The 18,187-nt window shown below is 43.5% G+C and overlaps 1 protein-coding gene across 7 annotated transcripts in view; it reads left to right on the top strand.

The window, feature by feature from the left end:
* The first annotated feature begins 3,571 nt into the window (after nt 1-3,571).
* The window catches only part of CSNK2A2 (casein kinase 2 alpha 2), a 40,972-nt gene continuing 26,356 nt past the window's right edge, over nt 3,572-18,187 (top strand). For 5 of the 7 annotated variants that reach the window (XR_010408210.1, XR_010408211.1, XM_064581256.1 and 2 more), the window contains exons 1-5: nt 3,572-3,799; nt 4,595-4,706; nt 13,453-13,551; nt 14,120-14,221; nt 16,581-16,631. Coding sequence is in view for 4 of the 7 variants with exons in the window: in XM_064581256.1 (XP_064437326.1) it covers nt 3,696-3,799; nt 4,595-4,706; nt 13,453-13,551; nt 14,120-14,221; nt 16,581-16,631 (468 nt within the window). In the remaining 3 variants the exon portion in view is untranslated. The remainder of the gene's footprint in view (nt 3,800-4,594; nt 4,707-13,452; nt 13,552-14,119; nt 14,222-16,580; nt 16,632-18,187) is intronic. The other 2 variants (XR_010408212.1, XM_045891024.3) reach the window with 2 other exon arrangements.

An 18,187-nucleotide genomic window follows, 5' to 3' on the forward strand; every position in this document is an offset into this window, starting at 1 on the left:
ATTTGGAACCATTTTTGGGTCACAGCTTCTTTTGAGAATCTGATGGATGCTAAGGAAAGAATGCACACACATACACACACATGCATGCGCAGTTACCCACACATTTTGCCTACTGTGTCAGGGATTCCTGGAACCCAGGAAGCTCATCCAGAGGCTCAGGATTAAGAACCTCTGGCCTAAACTAGTTCACAGGGACTTGTCAGAAAAAAATCCAAACGCTGCGTTAAGAGCTGGAGAATGTTTGTGCCTTCTTGCGTGGAAGACATTTAGAGAGGTTTGCCGGTTTGGGACTTAAATTCCAAAGTCTACTTACTCCATAAATGCTTTATTTATCTTCTTCCAGCTTTTGTTTTGAAAATTTTCAAATCTACCGAAAAGTTGTGACCTCATGCAGTCTTCAACTATATTCTACAATTGTCAACATCTTTGCCTAATTGCACTCCTTTCCCATGTATGCTTGTGCTCTAGGGAACCCACATTTTTCTGGAGAACCATTTGAGAATAAATTGCAGATATTATGACACTTCATCCTAAACACTTGGCATGTAACTCCTAAGATCAAGAGACTCTCCTGCATAACCACAAGATAATCCTCACACTCACAAAATTTAACATTGATGCAATGCTATTATGTAACGTACATCCTATATTCAAATTGCCCCAGTAGTCCCATTCATTAGGGTCCTTTTTGCTGTATTTTTCCTTCCTCCCCTCCCTCCCTCCCTCCCTCCCTCCTTTCCTTCTTACCTTTTTCATTCAGGATTGAATCCAGAATTACACAGTTCTCTCTCTCAGGCTCCTTTAGTCAAGAGCACTACTCCAAAGTTTTGTTTTCTTTTGTGTTGTTTTCTCTTGTGACATTGACAGTTTTGAAGAGTACCAGACTTCGCTATTTTGCAGAATGTTTCCCAGTTTGGATTTGTCTGTGTCCTCATAACGAGATTCAAGGTAAGCATTTTGGGCAGATGCCATGTCCCTTCTTGGTGCATCACATCACAGGGTCTGTTGATCCCTTACTGATGATGTTAAATTTGACTTGACTTAAATTTGGTTAAAGCAGTGACCTCCACTTCCTAATTAGTTAGTGACCTATGGGGTTACACTGTATTCGTGGAAAGCCTTAAATGTGGCGAATGCTGGTGAGCCAGTGGTGAGCATCCAGATTCAGTTCTTGCTCTCATGCTGTTTTACACTGGAGGAAAAAGAATTACAATTACAAAATAAGCAGTTTTCTGAAGGATAGAGTGCTAAGATAGAGAAGTATCAACTCTACCATTTAAAGTGAACTTAAAGGGGTGCCTGGCTGGCTGGCTCAGTCCATAGAGATGCGACTCTTGATTTGGGGGTTTTGAGTTGAACCCCACGTTGGGTGTAGAGCTTACTTTAAAAAAAAGGTACAGATTTAAATAAAAAATCCATTAAAATTTTTTTTTTAATATGGGGCGCCTGGGTGGCCCAGTCACTTGAGCGTCCAACTCCTGATTTCAGCTCAGGTCATGGTCTCAGGGTTGCAAGATTGAGCCCCGTGTCAGGCTCCACGCTCAGCCAGGAGTCTGCTTAAGATTCTCCCACTCCCTCTCCCTCTGTCCCACTCAAATAAATAAATAAATAAATAAATCTTAAAAAAAATTTTTTTTTTTAGTAATCTCTACACCCAACGTGGGGCTTGAACTCACAATCCTGAGATTGCGTGGCATGCTCTTCCAATTGAGCCAGCCAGGTGCACCTAAATAAAAAAAAAAAAATCCATTAAAAAATAACAAAACTTTTTAAAAAAATTATAAAATGAACTTAAAAAGAGTTTGGGAAGATGGCGGAGTAGGAGGACCTTGAGCTCACGCCATTCCATGTTTACAACTAGATATAATATACATCCAAGGAAATAAGATGAGCCTAAAAGGTGAGACTTGAGGAGGAGAAAGAAGGCAGGCATGGGAAGGTGGGGATGGAGGGAGAGGAGGCAGCCATGGCCAAGCTTGGAGGGTGGAAGGAACCAAAAGCTGACCACATGGTGGTCTCAGGGAGGGAAAAGTGATAGGAAAAAGGCTCCGGGTGTGCTAATAATGGTACTGAGCACTTCGTTTTAAGTGTTTTACATGGTTTGCCTTTTCTGAGTCTCCCTATAGCCCTGTGAAGAAGGCCATTACTGTTTTTATGCTGTAAAATCTGCAGCACAGAGAAGCTAAGTTATCAGCCCAAGGTCACACAGTTTATAAGCAACACAGCTAGGATGGGATTTGACTCTACAGTCTATGCTCTTAACTATATCAAGAAGGAGAAGCAGGGTCTCACCTAGAAAACAGAATATAAAGACGAGTCAGAGCCGTCTGGACTGAGTCAGAAGTGCTGTTGATAAAGGATATGGAATGGGAAAGCAAGATAAAAGAAAGGCCCAGAAGATCAAAGAGAGAAGAGTGTTAGGAGCTAAAAAGCAACATAATAAAATAGGACAAAGTTTGGTTGGCCACCTCAATCCATGCCCAAAGGCTCGCCGGTCCCTTCAGGCAGGACTCACTATTCTTCTTCCGCTCTGTCCTCCCCCGCAAGACAGGACATTTTCATAGCCTCAAAGTGTCTCCGCACAGACTGCTTATGAACTTCAAAGGGAAAAACAGGAACTTTACAACGAGCTACCTGGCCCACTCCAGCTTAACCAAGTGACAGAAGTAAGCATTCAGCGGGTTCTCAGGGAAGGCTCTGGAAGGGAATTAGGGGCAAGTGAAAGAGAAGGCTTTTGTGAGGAAGGCTCTGGTTGAAGGGCGAAGGGGAAGTCTTGAGGTTGAGGAATCCATGGGTGATAGCGCAGGGTCCATCGGAGAAAGGGGGGGTGTCTCCGGGAGGGAGGGAGAAATCTTGAGGTGGGGGACGTTCTCGGTGGTAAGAGTGAGTCATTGGGGAGGGGCTTGATGGGGACGGGTTGGTTGACAGGAGGGTCAGAGCGGGGTCGGTACGGGGCGGGCAAACTCTGGACGACGAGAGGGTGGAGGGCTTGAGGTAGGGGTCTCGCCAGGACAGTCCTGAAAGGGCCCGCGACCCGCAAGGCTCAAAGGCAGCGGTCCGCGCGTGGCGGAGGCCCCGTGGCGGGCGCACCACGCCGCACCTCGGCGGGGCAGCTCTGGGAGGGGGCTCGGGGTGGCGGGCGGCCGGGGGCGGGGCCGGGGGCGGGGCCGGGGCGGGGCCGGGGGCGGGGCCGGCGCCGCCCGGCCGGTCCCCCCGCGCTGCAGGGGGCGCTGTGAGGCTGGGCGGCCCCGGGCCGGGCGGCGGCCGCTCCTAGTGAGCGCGGCCCCTTTTCCGGGTTTCCTCCTCCTCCTCCTCCTCCTCCTCCTCCTTCTTCGCCGCCGCCGCCGCCGCTGCCCCTTTCCCGGCCGGCGGCCGCCGCTGCTGGTGCCGCCGCCGCAGCCGCCGCCGCAGCCGTCGCCTCGGGGCCGCGAGCCGAGCGGAGGCCGACGCGGAGCGCGAGCGCCGCCCGCCTCGCCGCCCCGCCGGCCGCTCCAGGGCCCGGCCGGCTCGGCCGGCGCCCCCCGCGCCCCCAGCCCGCCCGCCCCCGCGGGCCCGGCCTGGCGTGGCCCCCCGCCGCCGCGCTCCTCCTCCTCCTCCGGCGCCCCGCGGCCCGCCGCCTCCTCCATCCGCCGCCCCGCGCCCCTCGCCGCGCCGCCGCCCTCTGCGCCCCGCGGCGCCCCCCGGTCCCGCCCGCCATGCCCGGCCCGGCCGCGGGCAGCAGGGCCCGGGTCTACGCCGAGGTGAACAGCCTGAGGAGCCGCGAGTACTGGGACTATGAGGCTCACGTTCCGAGCTGGGGGTAAAGCCGCCGCCCCCACCCCGCCCGGCCGCCCCCCGGCGCAAACCGCACTGGCCCCCACCCCGCGCGGTCTGCCTCCCCAGCAGCCCCGCCGCTGGCCGGCGCTTTCTCGGGTCTGGGGTGGGGGAGGCAGAGCCCCCTCCCCCCCCCCCCGCCGCCGCACATGTCCTCGTCTCCTTGTCCCCCCTTCTCCCCGTCTTGCGCACCCCTCTCTCCCCCTTACGCCAAAGAATGCTTTCTTACTGAGAAGTGTAGGGTCCAGGGACCGGAGCTTAATGAAAATGAGAGCAGCCCTTCCTCCTTACACTTCTGGGTTTCTATTTGGGGTGGGCAGTCAGCAGCTGTCCTCTGGAGCTATTAAAATTCTCTGTCTTTTTAGTTTTTGAAATGAGGCTGGGTGGGAGGAAATCTCTTAAAGACATCCACATTCTCAAAGCAGGCGCTGTCTACCTTTGGGGTGTGAGGTGTAAGGCAGTTGCTGTGGAGCCCCAGGCAGTGGGGCACCCTCTGAGCCTCCAGGATGGATGCTTTGCTCACCCTTCTAGATTGGCTCAGAGCCGTGCCTTCCTGCCTCTGCTCCCCAAGTTGTGATTGACCAATTAGGTTAGGAGCTGTGAGCAGAGTGAAAGGAGCCAAGTTTATGTTGTGGCTTTCATTTAGGGAATGAGTTGTGTCCTGACGTATAGACGTTTCCAATGCTTGATTAATGGAAGTGACTGGATGGGGGTGTAGAGTGGGCATAGGCTTGGTTAATCCCAAGTCCTGGCATTTATGTGTCACTCTTGCCTTTCACAGTAATCAAGATGATTACCAGCTGGTTCGAAAACTTGGTCGGGGAAAGTATAGTGAAGTATTTGAGGCCATTAACATCACCAACAATGAGAGAGTGGTTGTAAAAATTCTCAAGGTGAGTGCCTTATGAGTGGCATTAAAAATCTTGTGCATGGGTCCCGAGGTAAACTTGAGCCACATTGTAGAATGAGCAGTGCAAGCTCTCGTTTCACACATCTTCTGTCTGATGTCCCTTTGCTACTCCTCCCACCTGTTTTCCTTCTTCCTTTGAAGAAAGTATGTAGACCTGTTTGAAATCAAAGCATGATCATTGAGGAACGTACTTGTCTTGAAATGTCATTGTGGGCTCCCAAAGTGAAAATTCCAAAGGGGTCCATTTGTTACAAAAAGAAATAGGGATTCATATGAAAGAAAAGTTTTTCCAGTGAAGATCCCATCAATTCAAGGGCTCCTTGAGCACGGAGTTTGTTACCCTTGGTGCTTAAAATGATTCCAGAAAGAAAGTTGGAAGAAATTAGGGCAGCTCCAATGATGAGTTTGAAGCTTGGGTAGAAACACCTCAGTGGATGATCAGTTGATTCGTCTCCTTTGGCAGTAAAAGTGTGTCAGGTGGGGTTGGATATGGTGAACCAATAGTGCCCAGAAGGTTCATTGTTGCTTATCAAATAGTAAAAGTGAAATTGGGAACAGTAGAAGAGTACGCTTACAATCGCTAAAATTAATAGTTGAAACAAACAGTCTTTGTGTCTGGTTTAGTCGGGCTAAGTTTGATATTTTGTTGTCTCTTTGCTGAAGACAGGATCTTAATGAGCATGAAGAGTTGGCTAAATTCTCCTTCAGGTAGCTGGTTGGATGGCTTTAATAATATTTTATAGGGTGTACTAAAAAAAAAGGGTAATTCTAGACTCCGTGAAGGGTCGTCATCGTTGCCAGATCATTTAATGTGTGTGCATGTGATTCAGTGAAATATCGAAAAGACTAAAGAATGATTAATATAAGCACTTTTGCATATACAAGATTTCCAATGTGGCCATTTTGGAGAAGCTCCGTGAATAAGGATATGGAATTGGAAAGCTGTTTTTGTGTCTTAAGGATAGAGTTAGGGCAGCTGTGTCCCTGGTTAGTATGAGGGGTCAGGTTTACGCTGTCTGAAAATCAGTTTTCAGAAAAGTGATCAGCTCTGTTACTCAGTACCATCTGAGCCTAGTGATGCAGAAGCAGAGTTGCAGTAGACAGAAGTAGGCAAAGTTATCTGTGCCCTCAGAGGCACTGGGGGTTAGAAGTGAGGAATTGATACTGAAGATGTGGAGTTTGACTTTCCTCTTCCCCAAATGTGAATTGGACCTGAAAAGTCACACGGTCGTCTTTTTTTTTTTTTTTTTTCTTTACAAGCATAAATATTTAAAGAAATGTTCCCTTCAGGGAAGTCACCTGGATAAGCCATATGATTTTTTCCTTTATACATAAGCATAAATGTTTTTAATGTAAGCTGCTTAAAATCTTTCTAGGAAGTGAGCAAGGCATAAATTGAACTTAGGAATATCCATATTCCACTGCTGTGCATTTGGAAGAATGAACTGCTGACTCCAGAACAATTTCAGAAAAATAACTAAACTTTTATGCAATAGCAACATTTTTAGAATACGTGTGTAACTTCCTGTGGTGTCTTTTTTGGAGGAATGGCCTTTAGGTATATATATAAGTGACAGCACATTCATGCAAGAGAACATCGAGTTGCTCTTTAGTCTTCCTTCTAGAGATCTTCATAGCATCCGTTCCTGGATAGTTTTCCCCCTAAAGATTCACAGGATATGTTTAGGGAACCCAACGTGGAAGCTAAAGGTTATTTTTACAGACAAGAAACCTAGGCACAGGAAAACTTACCTGATACCACTATGTAGAAATGACCCTTAGCCAGAACTGTTTCCTACGTCTTCCTCTCTTTCCTCATTTTAGCATGGGTTTGTAAGATCTTCAGGATAAGTTCCCGTGTTCTGGAATAAGACTTGGGAGGCCCCTTGGATGCTCTAGTTAATGAAGTGTTTCTTGTATCTTTTCCATACAAGTTCTTTTCAGGGTACAGCCTGAACCAACTTCGTTGCCACTGGTGAAAACCACCCTCACTTCTTTTTTTTTTTTTTCAAAGCCCTGTGGCATTTCTATCCAGATTTTGTTCTATCTGAAGGATGGGGTAAGAATCTACTAATGGTATTGTGGTTTTCTCGTTTTCACAGGCTGCATTAAATTGGATTAAAAGTATTGTTTGTTTGTTTTTAAAAAAGGACAGGGTCTTGATCCCAAGTTGTGCACCCCTATTCAGATAAGTTATGACTAATATCTGCTGTTATGGTGTTTGGTCATAGGACATTAGGTCCTTAAGAGAGTACCAGCTGCCCATAATTTAGAGGAATTTAGAAAAAACTTCCTCTTCATAAAAGGCCTACTGTATTTCAACGGCAGGAAGGAACTTATGTATTCATGTACACACAGTGACCGAGATAGAAGGTATATTCCTTGAAGACAGGGCTGTCTTCCCTTTTGGTCGATAACATTTTCCTTCAGTTCTTTCCAGTATATGAGGATGGTCAGATGGTGAATGACCACAGAGGAATTCTATCACTTAATTTGTATCCATAGATTTTTTTTTTTTAGTATTTTTTTTTTGGTCAAAACATATTGGAGCTCTTAAGAGGTTTTAGGAATTTAGAAGTTGGTGAGCAAAATTTTACTGTCTATTTTGAAGTGAAATTCTGAAGTTGAAATTTTTAAAATGTTCCAGTCAATAGGAAGGTTATATCTTTTTTGGCCAAAATTGTTTTGAGGAGAAAAAAAAGAGAGAGGGTTGATGGGAAGGGTTAACAGGAGGGCAGAAATCCACTTTAGTGCTGAAAGTTTCATCTTTTGATTCCGAACAATCCATTGCTCAGTTCCTTTGTAGTACCTCTTAGGAAGGTATACATAGAAATAAAAGCATTTGGCCATTTCGGACAACTTGTAGCATTTTGTGGGCACCACCTATGTGTGGATTTCAGCTCTTCTTGGGATCCTTCAAGTGAAAACTACTATTTCCTAAATAGAATTAAGAGCAATACTGTTTTTAAATGTGTACAGTGTTTTGGACCCATGCTGCCCTGACTTGGAAATTCTCATATAAGAGAATGAGTTGGTAGTCTGTTGATAGTCTTATTTCATAAAGAGTTGGGCAAATCCATTTTTCCCCCGGAGGTCAGTTCTCAAGATTAAAACAAGGAATGGTGGTAATACAAGTTACTTTTTAAGTGGGCTTAGCATATTTGTGGATGTTTCTAAAATGTGCGGTGAGGAGGTGGTGTTAAAAGAAGGATGGGAGGCCTGCCAGTGACCCGTCTTGTGGGGTTACTTCAGAGTGAGCAGGCGACTTCTAGGTTGTGTCAAAGTGATGTTCGCTCATGCTGGTGCAGGGCTTTCTCCTTTATTTCTGCTTTCTCCGGTGGTAGTTTTTTTCCCCTCCAGGTACTTTGTTAGGCAAATGTACCAAGACATCATCTTCCTGAAGCAAGACATTAGTATTAATTTATCTGAAGTTTTTGTGATTTTTTTTTTTTTTTTAGTTCCCACAAATGTCTTATGGTGTAAAAGTAGTTAAAATGGTATTATGAAAGCGTTACTAACATCAAAAATAGTATAAATTTTAAAATTATGTGTGAACTAGTCAGTGTTGTTTCTTTTTTCTTTTAAGATTTTATTTATTTGGGGCGCCTGGATGGCTCAGTTGTTAGGCATCTGCCTTCGGCTCAGGTCATGATCCCAGGGTCCTGGGATCGGGCCCCGCATCAGGCTCCCCCCTCAGCGAGGAGACTGCTTCTCCCTCTCCCTGCTGCTCCACCTACTTGTGCTTGCTCTCTGTCAAATAAATAAATAAAATATTTTTTAAAAAAACTTTTATTTGATAGAGAAGAGAGAGAGATCACATGCGCGTGTGCAAGTGCAAGCAGGGTGGGGAGGGGCAGAGGGAGAGATAATATCAAGCAGACTCCTCACTGAGTGCAGAACCTGATGTGGAGCTCCATCTCAACGACCCTGAGATCATGACCTGAACTGAAACCTAGAGTCAGATACCCAACCAACTGAGCCACCCAGGCGCCTTAGTCATTGCTGTTTCCAATATTGTGGTTGTAGGGTCTGAGCTTGAGAGAGAAACAGAGTGAACAGAATCATGAAGTAAGGGAGCAGAGAAACCTTAAAACCCAAACCCTTTTTACAGATAAACTGAGACCCAGAGCATGCAGTTTGCTCAGAGTCACATGGTTAGGGGGTGGAAGCACTAGGGTCCTGGTCCTCTGCCCCTATCATGGATCTTGTAGATGTGAGAAGCAGTTTGGACATTTGCTGGGTATTTGGCTTCTTGAGGTGTTGAACTGTACTGGAAAGATGGATAAACACTCACTAGAAGTCAAATGAATTTGTTTCTAGTGGTTTTGGGGATGGGGATTCTTCTGGAAGGCAATGCTTGACTTGGACAGGTACTAGATGGAGTGCGGAACAGATGAATACCCAGAGAACTGTAGGGACCCAGCCAGGGGCTCTCTGGTTTGGGTCTGCAGCAGCGTGGTGAATGCATAAGTGAAATGTTATTTTGCTCTCTTGGTTTGAGGCCACAGTAACCAGTGTGTTTATACTTTTTTAACCCATACAGTTCCCTCATCATGATGACTTGCCAAATTTGGGTGCTAACAGCTTTATCCCTCTAATACATTAGGGTTGGAGAGTGAGCCATTTGTAAAAAGACTATCTTGACATAGAGGACCCATTTTCATGTGTACATTGTGGCTGTAGATAGTTTCTAGAGCCTGATTTGAGCATCTGCCCCCTCATGATGAGGGCAGTATAGTGTAAAGAAGTGCTGTAAATGGAGGGCAGGGGACTTGGGTTCTAGAACCAGCATCCTCATTTATACCCAGTTGACTCTTCGTATCAATAAAATGGATATATGTTTCTTGTGGAACTTACAGGTTGTTGGGAGAATTAAATGAGATCTGGAGAGATGGGGAGGTAGATGACAGTGTTTGAGTCATCTACCCAGGGCTCCTTTCCAGAAAGTGGCCCTGGAAGTAGACTGCCTGCGATCAGATGGGCATTCCCAACACTCTGCAGCTCTGTGACCTTGAGCAGTTATTTAAACTCTGCCTCAGCGTCCTCATGTAAAAGTGCACCAATAGTAACTCTTAAAATACTATTAAAAGTGGATTAAATGTGCTTAAAACAGTGCCTGGCACTTAGAAAGCAATAAGGTATGGTTCTAATAACAATATTTCAGTTGGGCCATGTGAATGATTTCAGAGGGCAAAACCGGTAGTAGAAAGGACTGTACCACTCTCTTGATGAGATTCAAAAGGCCTGCTGTATGCCTTGCTTTTTTAAATTAAAACACACCCACCCCCCTGACAATAAACAGTCTCAAGGAGTCGATAACGTAACTGGAAAGATGGGACTTTAAAGATTAAGGGAAGAGTTGCTGTGAACAATTAATATTGCTAAGGTAATGTTTATATTTGGGTCAGTTGCAGTGGATTTGAGAGATGCTCCCAAGGTAGTAAAATAAATGCTGTCATCGAGGCTGAACTTTTCTTCCTTACTCTGTCCTTCATCCCTGGCAACCAGTGTTCATTGTGATTGTTTACTGCAGGTCACGAAACTAATCTCTCTGTTGTCACCGTGCACTGGAATAAAAGTGATTCCAGATTTGGAAGTTCTACGCCACCCTCCTGCCTGTCTTGAATTTATTAATTCAGTTGTGCTTAGAAAGAAATGAAAATGGGACTTTGCCTGTTAACATTTGCTGGGACTTATTGAGGTCCTAATTCTTATGCCCTTTGTATATGTTAGTTCACAAATTCAATCACAATCAAATGCTAGTAGTTGAAATCATTCTCAGATCTGGCTTCTTAAAAATCAGCCTTAAGTAAATAGGACCGATCACTGACTTCATTAACTAAGCAGCCCATCATTAAGTTTCTCTTTTAAGTTTTCAATGTTAGTCAATAGGGAGAGAGAAGTAGTATCTTAACTCTTGGATTATGTTGAACAAGGTTGTCCTGAATAGCTGGGACTCTCCACCATGTGGGCTGAAACCTTTGGGAAAGTTCCTTCCTTCCACCTGTTCACTTTTCCTTTCTTTCTCTTTCCCTCTTTCTTGTTTTTTCCTTCTCTCCCTCCCTTTCCTTCCTCTCCTAAGCTCATGCACAGAAAATTTCAAATTGAGTTTTTTCCTTTTAAACATTCTCTCTAGGTGTGTGCCAGAATTCATTTATTACTGAAACTTGATTTAATACTTTAATTTCTTTCTTTTCTTTAGCGTTTTGCCATTTTGCTCTACTAGACTTTGAGTAGAAAAGAATATTGGGAAACAGCTGAACTGACTCATTTTGAATCTTTTTTTTTTTTTTTTTAAAGATTTTATTTGTTTATTTGACAGAGAGAGACACAGCGAGAGAGGGAACACAAGCAGGGGGAGTGGGAGAGGGAGAAGCAGGCCTCCCGCGGAGCAGGGAGCCCGATGCGGGGCTCGATCCCAGGACCCTGGGATCATGACCTGAGCGGAAGGCAGACGCTTAACGACTGAGCCACCCAGGCGCCGCCATTTTGAATCTTTTAAACAGATATTCTCTGAATTGAAATAAATGAACCTTAACTGGGAGAGACTTTGTGTAGCAGGATGAAATGATGAGACTATGATGGAAGTGTGTATTTTCTCTGTGTAGCTGCAGGTGGATGAATGCAAACGCTGGGCTACAGGCTCAAAGCATTCTTATTTTCATAAAATCCTTGATCTGTTTTCCATAGGATGTGAAGGGTCTTCCTTTATGAATTCTAACCTTTTCTCTTAATTCTGTTTACAGCATTAAAATGATCACTTTCATTCCCAGGGAGCTCATTGGTTTTTTAGCTTCTAGAGCATCTCCCAGGTTCGGAAGAATAAGCTTGAGGCTAAAGGGAGTTCCCTGTGGTCTGGTTCCTGTAGAGAATAGACGTCCATGCTTTGGAGGAGTATCCTGGGCTGTAGGTCACTTTCTTTTTTATAATCTCTTGGTCTTTTGTCAGGATGTGAGGACTCCAGGTGCTGTGTGAGTCCATTGTGCCACTTGAGAATTGCCCTGCTGTCCCCAGTCTCTAGGTGAGGAAGTTGTTGGACAGGTAACAGTTGGGTAGCAAAATACGCTCCCTTGCTCCCTAAATTACCTGAGGACGTAATGAGAGATACCTTAATCTCAGTGGCATTGTCCAGGAACCGTGTGCCTGCCTGACTTGTTGCTGACTAACAAGAGGGCAAAGCAAGACTTTATACGGGGCGTTGTCGTAAAGGCAACTTACTTAGTGGGTTAACCCTGTACTAATTCACCATTAGGGGGAGAGCAAGGTTTTCGGTGTATACAGATCTCTGGCTCTGGTGTATTTTTTCCTCTGTGACCACTCTCACAGATCTGTAACTGCTTTCCAACTCTAGAATTTTCTTACATTGAATATACTGGTAGCATTGGCTGAATTTATAGATACAATAGCCAGCTTTTATTCTTCTTTTAACTTTTTGACATAACTTTAGACTTAAAGGTTACAAGAATCCCCATATATCTTTCACCCAGATTTCTCAGATGTTAACATTTGCTTTATGCCTTCTCTCTCTCATATATAAACACACGTATATGTGTGTATAAACGTATGTAATTATGTAAATCACAGTGCTCCTTACTGTAGTATTTCCTAAAAACAAGGACAATTCTTATGTAACCCCACAGTGCCATGATCAAAAATCAGAAACTAACATTGGTACAATGCTGTTAGCTAATCTACGGCCCCTGTTCTCATTTGCCAATTGTCTATATAATGTTTTTATAGTAAAAGAAAATCCCAGGTCATGTGTTACATTCAGTTGTCATATCTTTTTAATCTCGAACAGTTGTTCATTCTGTTTCCTGACATTGACATTTTTGAAGCTTACTTATTCTGTAGTGTGTCCTTCTCTGGCTGTTTTTTTGATCAAGTTGTACTTCATGTTTGAGTGCTTTATTTCCCCCGAAGTCTTAAGCTCCCTAATTATGAAAAAGGGAATGAGTACGATTCCTAAGTGGAAGTGGGAGAGAGAGACAGTAGCCAGATCTACTCTCCCGGGAACCCTGACAAAGCAGAGTGGACATGAGTGTGGCAGCTGGCTTGGAAGAATGCAGCTAGATTCCAGCCTGTCAGTCAAGCACCCTGTTAGAGGTGATGCAGGTGCTCTGTGTTTCATAATCTCCCTCTGTTTTGTTATGTGTTCAAAGCTGTAGCTTAGTGACCAACAAAAGGTGACGGTGTCTTTGGCATGTATATATCTCTCCCCTCCCACCACCACACACACGCAGGCTTTTAAAATCTTATTTCGTTGAAAACCCATTGGACGCTCTTTGCCTGTGCTAGCAGAACTGTGTCTAGTGTCTTGGTGAAAGAATACTCCTTTTCCTTAGTCCGCTTTCTGTCATAGCCACACTTGGGAAGTGAGAGCACCGTGGCCAAGAGGGAGGCCTACAGCGTCACTGTCTAGATCGGAATCCTGCCCCCACCCTTCACTGTCAGCTGTGGGACCTTGGGCAAAGGGTTCAACTAGGCTGAGTCCACTACCTAGGAATTGTGTGGTTTGTCACTAACTAAAAACGAGAAAATAATAAAGTTCCCATTTATTGAGTGCTTACTACATGCCAGTCAAGTGTTCTAAGTACTTTAATAAAATGTAATTGATTGTGATGTGTCTCTTGTTCCAGAACTACTTACATTCTTCAAATTCTTTAAGACAAGAAATAACACGTGTAATGCTAGTATTTCTGATTGCAATCTTTAATTTTTCTATCCAGCAGATGGACAGGTTAGCAAGTAGCAGAGGTTTCCAGTCAGTACTGGATCAGAGATCCGTTTTCTCCTTTGCTGATCCATCATCTCTTTCTTTAGGAGTGGTATGTGTTGGGTAGTTTTAGTGGCTCTGGGCTGATTTCAGATTCTAGATGTTGAGGAAATGGGAGTGGCAACAGGAAATGGGAGCCAGCAGCTGGGAAACAAGTTTGTAACTTGATGTCAGTGAACTGGTCTTCGCTCCTGGAAGACAAAATTACATGTAACTCATTGGAAGAGCAGGTGTCTCACCATTTTGTTTCATTTTTTTCCGTTTGCAAGTGCATGATAATACAGCTGTTCAGAGCTATAACGCGCATTCCATTTGGCAGTTATCTAGAAAGCATTTTATTTTTAAAGTATGACATGGGTGTTCAAAATTTGTAAGTGCCCTAAATGTAACTACCTAAAGATCTGACACATATGCTATATGAGTGTGTATTTAACTTAATCTTAAACGTTCTCAAGGGCAGGCCCCACTTTTATCTTGATTTCTTTTTTCTAATTTAGACACACTCTCTTGACATGTGTACAAGATAGCGCAATAGCCACTCGATTAGCTGACATCGTTGTAAGGTTTTATTTATTAACTTCAAAAGGAATCTCACTTCTGATTACTCTTGTGTATTTAAGCCAGTGAAGAAAAAGAAGATAAAACGAGAGGTTAAGATTCTGGAGAACCTTCGTGGTGGAACAAATATCATTAAGCTGATCGACACTGTGAAGGACCCTGTGGTAGGTGCCTGACGGTTGGGGGAGAAGGAGAAAGTGAGGGCGTGCGTGCCTGTGTGTGTGACACAGAATGTCAAAATAAGGAGAAACATTACATAGTGGGAATGACTGTGTTCATCTTTACTACTGAGTAGTTTTGAAAACTAGAAAAAAATCATGGTGGCCCAAAGATGAAGTAGCCACCACCACTTTTATGGAACCTAAAAATGTGTATAGAAAAATCCCTATCCCAAGTTTATTACCTTGTTCTGATTCAGCCCACAAATGTTCGCTGAATGTCTTCTTTAAGCCCTTACTTTTCTTCCAGTTTTGAAAGCTTATTCCCACCAATTAGCCTTATTTTGCTTCACTTAAGTAAGCCTGACATCTGAAAGTCTGGGCTTACAGAAGGAAACACCGAATATCTCCACGTGGACACCTGGCATAGAGATCACAGCCCACAGACTCGTTGAGGACGGCATCTTGCTGTTTCTCATCCTAGGCCTTAATTCACTGTCTATCCCAGGGGCTCACATTGTATATGCTGATACAACTAAACTATTTTTGTTAAAAATGCTTACTTTGTAGCCATTTTAGATGTGCTCTTTAATTTTGTTTTCTCTTCTTGGGGAGTAAACTTAAGTTTATGATTAGTTACAGTTTTTATGTACCACCTCCCATCCCATTTCTGTTCTTCCTCTGTTCTACCTCACCTATTTTCCTATCTTCCCATGCCAGTGTTTCGTGTAAGAGGTAGGTCTTCTGCTGAAGACATCATAAAGAAACAATGTGCTAGCGAACATGGATTGACCTCTTACTCTGTGCCGGCACTGTTCTGGACCTCGCACAGTCCTCAGCAATCCACTGGAGTAGGTGCTGTTACTGGCCACATTGTTACATTGTACAGATAGGACAGCTGAAGGCTAGGGAGGTTCAGTAATGTGCTCAAGATTACACAGGATCATTAAGCTGAAGAATAAGGACAATTTTGCCTTTGGGACCCTAAAAAAGACTGAGAACAATGGTTGTATGCTAGATTCTAGCTAATTGGCATTAAAAATATATCCCGCCTGAGGAGCTCAGATTGATTTTAGAATGACTAACTCCGGACTCCATCATCTGTGAAAACGACCTGCAGTGTGAGCCAGCACATATTACTGGTGTAGCAGCGGCCTCTGCATTTTGGCTTTTTTTTTTTTTTTAAGTTAATAGAACTTAGTGATACTTGTCTTACTGATACTGTAATGTGTTGCTTAAGGCATGTGTGTGTTCTATATAAAATGGAACACAAGTAAATTAAAATTGGATGCAAACCAAGGGGCGAGCCCTCCTCCTCTAACTTGTAGGGAGATGGGCTCACTCCCAGGCAGTAGAGAGATCTGGTGGTCTTGACGAAGCCCCGTCCCTTCAGGCTAGTGAGGAACCCTTTGACCAGCGCTGCTGGGACTGCTGCTCGTTCTGACAAAGCCCCGTGTGCACGTACTGTACCCTGTTTCCTAGGTAACTTTCACCTGCTTCCTTGAGCAAAACTTCCCAGCCATAAAGATTTCCAAGGTGATTTTCTTTCTATAACCCTTTAAGCCCCTGCTTTTCTCTTAATTTTGAAAGCTTATTACTGCTAATGAGCATTATTTTACCTTACTTAAGTAAATCTGACGTTTGAAAAATTTATACAAGGAAATATTAGACATTTGGTACTCATTGCATTAAATGAGTATGATTTTGGGGGTTGGGGGGGAGACACATCTACCTTGTAAATTGAGACATTCTCTAGTGGTCTCTAGCCAAGGCAGTAATTTCACATTATAGCCTCCTGATAATCATAGATATTTTCCTTTTGGATCCTGAAAAGGCCTATGATAGATTCCCAAGACGTATGATAATTCTGTAAAATGCATCTGGCTCGCTAAACCAAGATGAAAACATGTCACTACTTTTGTGGTTGGCAGACTGGAACACTGCAGAGTATAATTCTTCACATAATGTGCCAGGCCCACTGACAGGTTGGTCAGAGAATACATCTCCTTTAAAAAAAAAAAAAAGAAGAAGAAGAACCTTATGAAAAATGTCAACTATTTACAAAAGTAAAGTGAATAAGATAATGAACCTCCCTGGACACATCACTCAACTTTAGCAGTGCCGCAACCTCGTGGCCAACTTTGTTTCATCCCCCTGCCACCCACTTTCCTACCACCCACCATCCCCACTTACTTCGAAGCAAATTCCAGACTCATAGTCTCAAGAGAATACTTTCTTAATAGGCTCTCCCTGATGAGTGAATCCCGTTTTCATTTAAGTGGGATTTGGGGATGGATCGGTACAACAGAAACAAAGCACGTTTATTGTTTGAATACTTACAAGGCATTACTATTCTCTCTTGCAGTCAAAGACCCCAGCTTTGGTATTTGAATATATCAATAATACAGATTTTAAGGTGCGTATATGCTTTTTCTTTCTGGCATGGGGTTAATGGGGGATGGGCAGGTGGCGATAAGTACTGTGGATGCTCCAGAACAAAAGGGGACCAGGAAAAGTCATTGGTGAGAGTGGGAAGTAACAAATCGGATTCCTTACCGCATGAGTATAAGATGCAGAAAGTGGGTAGGGTTCTTGTATTTGGTGAAATTACTCATTACCCTTTGCCTTGCTTACTCTGGGAATAGCTGCTGGGCTGGGTCTAAGCTAATGCCTCATCTATAACACTCCTGTTTTAGACAGCATTGTTTTAAGTAGATATTTGATTTGCATAGGAGTCTTCCCTTGTTGATAGGAAGTGGTAAACGGATACAGGGCTCATGTGAAAAGAAGCAGGACATGGGATTCAAGCTGTCAGAGTGTGTGTGTTCACGAACACTGTATACAAAGCAAATGACACAGAAAAGGTAGTTAAGTGTCGCTGTGCTTTAGAAAAGCCCTTTCCTGGGTTATTTACATTTCTTATAATGAATGTTAATTTAGACTTAAAGTGTTCTTCTAAAAGCATGGTTTTAAGCTGGTTTTTTCATGAGTTTTTTTTTATTAATCGTTCGGACACTACAACCTTAACTTCTGGTAAGGTTTTTGGGGCCAGTTATTCTGGACATGGTAGAGTGTAATATGAAAACCAATATAAGAACAAAATAGTGGTGTTGATTTTGAGGGGTGTTTGGAGAACTTTTAGATGATTATAACACTCTCAATGAATCAAAGACTTGTGATTTTGTTGTGATGGAAGTTAGGGCCAAAACTACATCAGCAGTTGAAAAATGCTGGTATCAGGAGTGAAGCTTTTGGGTGAAAATAAAAGAGCTTTATCTCACATTTAACTTTTCTTAGGTAATCACTCTAAAACAACTCTAAAATAGGGTTGATTAGTGGAAAATAAATAAACGGGACTATAATTTATGAAACAATAAGCAAGTTTTATATACAGTATAGCTTTTCCATGTGTAACAAGTTTCCCTGTTAGTCTAACTCCTTACAGGTGAAGTCAACAGTGAGCTCTTAACAGTAGGATGTAAATGTTTTCATCAGCCTGACGGTGCTTAGCCAGTAGAGTTTTTTGTGATACACATGGTTGATCCCAGTTTTGCCGTGAATGACCCAAGTTTATCAAGGTGTGTGCATTTCTTAGTGAAACCGAACATTTTCCTGAATACCAAAGTTTAAAAGCTGGTCTTAATGAAACCTCATATGAAATGCCTAAGTTTTAAATGCTACTGCTTCCTTAATGAGTTTTTACCAGTTGTCTGGCCACACATATAAAATTTTCACTTTAGCATTTTGTGTTTCTTAAATTGACAGCTGCCCTGTGGATTTAACAGCATGCAGAAGATGGGTTAGCAGAAATTTTTAACTCCTTGGAGAAATCTTACTTCTTTTGCATCTTAACTCTCAAAGGGGATGGTTTAATGGCACACATTCTCTAGGAGCTTCCTTTAAAGACATCATGGAAAATTCATGTTTTTTGAGGCTCTCATATCTGAAAACATTTTTATTTTATCTTCCTAA

The sequence above is a fragment of the Mirounga angustirostris genome, unplaced genomic scaffold (genome assembly GCF_029215605.1).
Source record: "Mirounga angustirostris isolate CCGP_5_RB_7025 unplaced genomic scaffold, mMirAng1.0.hap1 SCAF_16, whole genome shotgun sequence".
In the NCBI taxonomy this organism is placed as follows: Eukaryota; Metazoa; Chordata; class Mammalia; order Carnivora; family Phocidae; genus Mirounga; species Mirounga angustirostris.